This window comes from Buceros rhinoceros, unplaced genomic scaffold (genome assembly GCF_000710305.1).
Source record: "Buceros rhinoceros silvestris isolate BGI_N320 unplaced genomic scaffold, ASM71030v1 scaffold34473, whole genome shotgun sequence".
In the NCBI taxonomy this organism is placed as follows: domain Eukaryota; kingdom Metazoa; phylum Chordata; class Aves; order Bucerotiformes; family Bucerotidae; genus Buceros; species Buceros rhinoceros.
In genome coordinates, this window is record NW_010402394.1 from 1 (window position 1) to 6,749 (window position 6,749).

Genomic DNA, 6,749 nt, shown 5'->3' on the forward strand with positions numbered 1-6,749 from the left:
GGGGGGGCAGGCGGTGACAATTGATGTGACTCGTGTTTAAGGGCTCCATCCAGCCCTTTTCTCCCAGACAAAGCTGGGTCGGTTCCGCGCTCCACACAGCTGTAAACGGGAGGCAGCGAGAACAAAGCAGAGGTCAGACGGTGCTCTAACCAAAGGGGTAATTCTGACTCCATTAACATTGTCGCTCCCGTTTGCGTGGCAGCAGAAGGCTGTGCTACTACTTAAAAAGAGCTGAACCACCCTCGGGGTGACTCACAGCCCTTCACAGAGCTGCCACGCTGGTTTTACAAATATCAGAGCAATGCCTCAGAGTCGGTGTTATGTACAGTTTAACCCATCCACTCGGGAGCAGACCCACAGCTCTTTTCTAAAGCTCCCCTTCCCTGTATTTTATTTCCTCTCTTGGTGCCGGAATCAGAGCCAAAGTGGAGCTTAACAAAGCAACAGGCATGGCCGTTCTTCCCAGCCCTCATTTCCCCTGGTGTGAAGAGAGAAATTAATTTAAACCCTATCAACACAGCAAAAGCTGTTCGCCATTTTGTGCTGCAAAACACAACACAGCGTGAAGGAAACACTCTCACGAACCATCTGCGTTTGCCAGCCCAGCCAAGGGCTCAGGAACACGCAGGTTGGCATCCTTTTGTTCAGGCATCTGCAACAGACAAACATCATTGACGCGATTTCGCTGGCAGCGGCAATGGGGAGATGCTTGGGATACAGGCAAGGTACAAAAGCTTTTAACTTACTAAATGCTCTCTTTCCTTTTCTCTGAGCCCTCGTTCCTGCATCCAGTCAGCTGCAGCCAAGCTCTTCGTGTCCCTGTCCCAGCAGCTCCTGGGACAGCCCGGAGCAGCTCTCAGCCAGCCAGATCGGAGCACATGGGAGGTGCTGCTCTCTTCATCGCCTGCTCTCGCTGCACGGACGCCGCGCACAAGGGGAACCTGCACCCGCATGCAGGAGACTTGCCGGAACTCTTGCAACACATGTAAAGGAGCGGAGAAACTTCTTGTGGAAGCAGAAAGAAAACAAAAGCGGGAACAACCGCTGCAGCACTGAGCGCACGGCGCTGCTGACCTGCTGCTGCGGCGAGAACCACCCTCCTTTCCACTCCTCCTCCTGCTCACAGTGCTGGTTTAATGCCTTAATATCCAAAGTGACACTACAGAGGTTTTGCTTCTACTTTGCTGTTCTGCACTTTCTCAGCTGCTCTCCTTTCGCCAAAGTATTATTTGTACCACCGGCGACCACGCAGAAAGCGTCCTAGAACAGACCCAGGTCCGGTCCCCAGCTGGAAGGGCTCATGTCAAAAGCACACAATGATTAACAGGAGGGCAAGGTTGTTTTATTAAGACCCTTCAATAAAGCGATGACTATTCCTAATAAAAAGAATTAACGTGCTTTTACATCAAGTTAAACGTTGGTCTTGACCTGCTTCCCGTGTGCCTGTCGCACATCACTGGCACCAGCCCCTCCGGCTCAGAACCGTCCTGCTCTCTGCAGCACCAGGGACACCCACTTTCAGGATTCAGAGAAGCAAATACAATCTGCACTGGGATTTCCCAGCCACCTCCGTCTGCTTTGGCTCCGCCGTAACATCTCTAAGTCACATCAAATGGGATTGAGGGGATCAGAACATTTTCAAGTGTGTTTTCTTCCTCGTCTCACTTCATACTCAATTCCAGACTTTTTGTATGTAGGAAAAAACAAGTTGAGACAAATTGAAGCGAGATTTGTAGTAGAGATAAAAGTCCTAATCAAGTTTCTACCAGCAAGACTGAGGTCTCCTTTGGACTTCGGTGTCAGAATCTTCACAGAGATGCCCGAGATCAGCTTAGTGCAGCCACAAGAGGGAGCGTTGTATCTCCTGCTCCTACCACATGGATTCCAGCTTCAAAACGCTTCTAGTACAGAACACAGAGAGCTTTCACCAGGATATTACAAACTTACCCTGAGCTCCAGCTTGCTGCTCTGGCTTTACAGGAGCATCCTTGTTCTGAAAGTGGAAGTATGAAACTTTGGTATAAAGATGCAGCGGAGCAGTGGGAAATCTACCTTACAAACCCATTCTGGAGCCGTACTGCAATTGAGGGCAGAAGAAGAGGAGTACGAGAATCGGGTTTGCCCTGGCCAACCTCAGCTTACAGATGCTCAAAGGGTAAGTTCCACCTGACCTGACTCCTGAGAGTCTCTTCTTTATCAGGGATGGTAACAGTGATAACAGGACATGCAGCAGAATTATGGAACTGGCAGAGAGTGAAACAAACCCTCTGACTCGGCACCACTTGCTCAGCTGTGGTGGCTCTAAGCAGACTGGGAGTTGCTGTTGGACTCCTGGCTTTCCTGGCTAACAACCCACCCTCTCCAGCCCTTCTGCCTCAGAAGTTAAGCAGAAGCATTTGAGGTCAGGGCATGTCACACTGCCAGATGTCTTGGAGGGGGGACGCTCTCCTCAGACAAATGCCATCGCACTAGTGCCACATGATCCTGCTGCACCAGAAACCCACACTCCTGCCTTACCAAGATCACGCCAGGATTTTACTCTTCCCATCTGTCATCTGACTGAACAGAGCAGGTTCCACCTCACCTAACCCCCAGTGTGACAAGCTACCGCAACACTGGCTGAGCATCTTGTTAATTGGACACATGAGATTAGAAGCTCTGGCAGAGAAAGGCCTGCAACAGAGAACCAATGCTTCTCCCATCACTAGTAAAATCTGTGTGGAATTTGTACGCATCCGCTCTCTATCTGCCAAAAAACCGTCAAGATAGATTCCTCAAAAATGCATGGTCTTTACTCAGCCTTGACATTTGCTTGTTCTAAGGTTTCCAAGAAAACATTACACCTCCAAAGGGGGCACCTCTGTTCGAGTAAAGCCACCCAGTCTGGAACGGAAATAGACGGGCACGTCTGAAGTGCCAAGACACAGCTCTTCGGCAACACTTTTCGCAGAGGTTCAGCCAAGAGATCAAGACAGGAAGCAATGATCGCAAAGAGCTTCATGAAAGAAGTGCTCACCGTACAGCTGAATTCTACCTGACTTCATCACTTCATCCTCCTCCTCCACGGTTCTCTTTGTATAATCACCCGCCCGCTCCTGCCTGAAAGGGAAGAGAGACTCTGGGCGGGCAGATCGCTAGTTCTGACTTTTAAATGTTGTCAGTGCATCGTCACTGATCACCCACTTCTCCGACCCAAGAGGCAGCCCATCCAGCTGCCGTGAGACAGATGAACAATCTTAAACCTTTGAGGCTGCAGCGTAAATCACTCTCCTTTTTTTGGCTTACAGTCTTTCGGTGAGGTTGCCTGAGTGGAGCAGGTCAGCACCAGGAGCTCAGACACAGCTTCTCCTCCACTCGGCCAAACCTCATTGCACTCCCTTGCCCGAGTGCAATTACAGCCCAAGCTGGTCCCAGTTCCCAGCTCTGCGGAAAAAGGGGTTGATTCTTTCTTCAGCAACACGTGGCTGCTCCCAAATGCTGGCAGAGAGCTGCCGGGAGAAGCTGCAGAGGTGTGCGCTGACGCTCAGTTAGGCCTGGAGCTGCTGCCACAGCGTGGTGTGTACATTAAAATGCAAACACATGCCCCATGGCACCTGCTTTGAGTGCCAGCCCGCACCCCCCGCAGAAAGCAGCAAGAACCCGCAGCCACACAGTGCACCAGCTATTTTTAGACAAATGTTATACAATTTCCCTCTAGCTCTGTGGATCAGAAACACGTGCTGCAGCTACAGACCCGTTACAGTTCAATCCTCCCCCAAACCAGGGGACAGGACACCTTCAGACCCTACTGCTGGTCACACAATGCCAGGTGCGAAGCACTATCCGAGCCCTTGTTCGGCTCGGGTACACAGCCTGGACCAGAGCAAGTTAAGCCACACTGGCTTTGTGAAAACAAGTCCATTTCAGTTTTCCGACCTTTGTAAAAAGGATCTTGCTCTTGGGTGGAAGTGGATGAATAATCAGATCTGCTTCCTGTGAAACATATGACTTTTAGATCTGGTAGAAAAGATAATTACATCTGATTTACTTCTCTATCCAGAAGCCTATCACAGTGAAACGGGGAAGGATCTGCCCCAAACCCCTCAAGTCAGTGCCTCAATACAGAGGACAAGCCACCTTACACTGCTTAACGAGACAGGAAGATCCTTTAGGGCATAATTTTTCCTTAAAGGTGTGATTTTTCTCATGAAGTAGCTTGTGTTCTCGTAATAAAGAAACGGAAACTCCAGAAGCCACTAAGCTAGCTGGATGAGGAGTCACCGGGACCTAGGACAAGGATCTTCACCTCAGAAGCAGTACTGACCTCACACCTACACCTACACCAAACGCCACCGACTGGACAGAACACTGGCTCCAAGGCACACTTTAGGTTAAACCTACACAGGAGTCCCTCACAAAAAATGCACAATTAGCTGCAGGACTAAGGGAAGCCATTAACGACTCGTTTGTTCTCAAGGTTTCCTTGATCCAAGCGGCACTGTTCTCAGCGAGAGAGTAAACAAAGTCTCGCAGCAGTTTCTGATTGAGTGAGGCAGTAGTCAAAGACTCAGGTTACATTCATACACATCTCAGACAAGCCGGGTAGTTGCTATGAAGCGGCTGACGCTGCTAGTGCTAAGAGGGTCCCTACCTGGCTGCAGAGAGCACTCTGCAGAACAGGGAAATACATTTTGTTTAGTTGCTGTGATGTGGGAGTACGGTTAAAGAAGTCCATTAAGCCATGTAACAGTTCAGCGTTCTTTAATGGCTGAAGTTGTACCCAACGCACACTGGACAATCTACACTTGCAAGCGACACATCTTCCACCGTAGTCAGCCACAGCCCAGTCTGCCCGCTTCACCAGGACCAGAAAAAGAGCCTGCTGCCAAATGGGGAGGGCTTCAGCTCGCCTTCAATGGGCGGATTGGGCTCAGGCCTCGGTCTAGAGTGATAGGGGTTCTCGGGCTTCGGACGGTCTGTCTTCACTTTCGTAACCTGGAAAAGAAGAAGAAATGACCCAACTCCTCACATCATTTAACAGACAAGCTAGACTGAGTCAGAACTTAGAGGAAGAATGACCAAGAAGAACCAAATAACACTAAGGACACTAAGTTGTTGATCTCGTGAGAGACTCTGTCTCCAGAGTACTTCTAAAAAAAGAGAGGAAAGGGACGATTCACATTCCAACGTGTGAGAGCTTCGCTCCTGAAGGAAAGGTCTCTGCACCAGGAAAAGTAAAAAGTAAATGTCATTGTCTGAGAGAAGTGCAAGTCATCTGCGTCAGCAGCCCTGGAGAACACTGAGAGCGTCTTGACTTCTATGAAGTCCACAAGCTTCCAGTGTTGAGTTCATGAATCACCTTCTGACTAGCAGAAGAGTTTGGCACCTGGTCTGGACAAAATAGTCAGATTCTTCTCTCCCTTCTGGACATCTGGTCAAAAAGGGATGCAGTTACCTTAGAGAGCTCTCCCAGATCAGGCCTCACCCAGCCCAGCTTCTCCAGCACACAGTTATCAAACACTGCCTGCTGCTTTCGGCACCGGCGGAGCTCCTGCAAGTTGGTGTAGTCAATGCACGTCCAGTACTCCGTAAAAGGCTCTGCACAGTGTGTCTTCACCTTCCTGTGAGGGACCGCAGAGAGAAAACCATTAGCAAGGGCTATAATTTTAACGCTTTTCTTTCTTACTCATTCAAACCTCCACTTGTGATAGAACGGGTTTTGTAGTTTTAAGTTCTTAGGAACATTTAGTGTCTTTGGAGAAGCCAGTATCTGAAGCATCGTTATGGAGAAGATGACACCAAGAGCAGTAAAATTTCTATCACTGCAGTTACAAGTAGGGACAGCAATAACTTAACCAATACGGGGAAGGTATTCTTGCTAGGCAGATATACACAGCTGCTTCATACGAGATCCCCGTTTTGCCAAATAACTTAGTCTATGTTATACAATGCTCTAATGCTTCCAAATTAATTTGATGTCTTAAGGTCAAGAAGACGTGCTTAGAACACAGGTTTCTCATTACTAGCTGCTCTACTAGAAGGAGACGTGCTACAAGCTAATTAAACAAACAAGGCCTTTTACTAGCAGTTAAGAACATAATACTGACACATGCCTTGGATCTACATGTCAGAAGAGGCAAACGGTTTATCTACTCGAGCCTTCACAGTAGTTCTGTGAACCAGAGAGGACAGACAGTGCAAACCTTAGGCTGGTTTCCTGACTTTCATAAGAGAGATGCAAGGTGCAGAACTCACACACACACACCAGCATTCCTTTACTAACCTAACAAAAACCTCGGCTACCTATGCTGGAGCTGACACCATGGAACTTCATATGAAAGGATACAGTATAAATCAAACAAAACATACAGAGCATAGCCTCTGTTCTCAAGAGTTTGAGAAGCAACACTAAAGACCCTAAAGGACACGGCAGCAGCACCATTTTAAATGAAACCGAGAGACCACCAGGGCTCCAATAACACAGCTTGGCAAGGACGCACTACACAGGGCGATCCCCAGAACACCTGCAGCTCGGGCAGACAAGGGCCTCCGCAGCGACGGAGCTGCCGGCCCGGGTATTGAGAGAGAGGCGGCCGCCAGGCTCGGCTCGCTGGTTCCCCGCTCACCTGAAGAAGTCGAGGGCGCACTGGTTGACCTGGCGGCCCTCCTGCAGGCACTTCCGCGGGTCCTTCTCCTCCCAGCGGCACAGCATGAACTCCTTGTTGGGGCGGTCGCATTGCGAGCCGTAGTGATGGGCCGCGGCCTTCAGC

At 49.5% G+C, this 6,749-nt stretch overlaps 1 protein-coding gene across 1 annotated transcript; it reads right to left on the reverse strand.

Annotated features, from left to right (window-relative positions):
• Positions 1-4,836: 4,836 nt before the first annotated feature.
• Positions 4,837-6,745, reverse strand: NDUFA8 (NADH dehydrogenase (ubiquinone) 1 alpha subcomplex, 8, 19kDa; the record flags this gene model as incomplete). The annotated part of the gene is made up of 3 exons (XM_010132629.1): positions 4,837-4,974; positions 5,435-5,600; positions 6,606-6,745. Coding segments are annotated over 3 exons (444 nt in total), but the record flags the coding sequence as incomplete, so codon positions are not given.
• Positions 6,746-6,749: the final 4 nt, after the last annotated feature.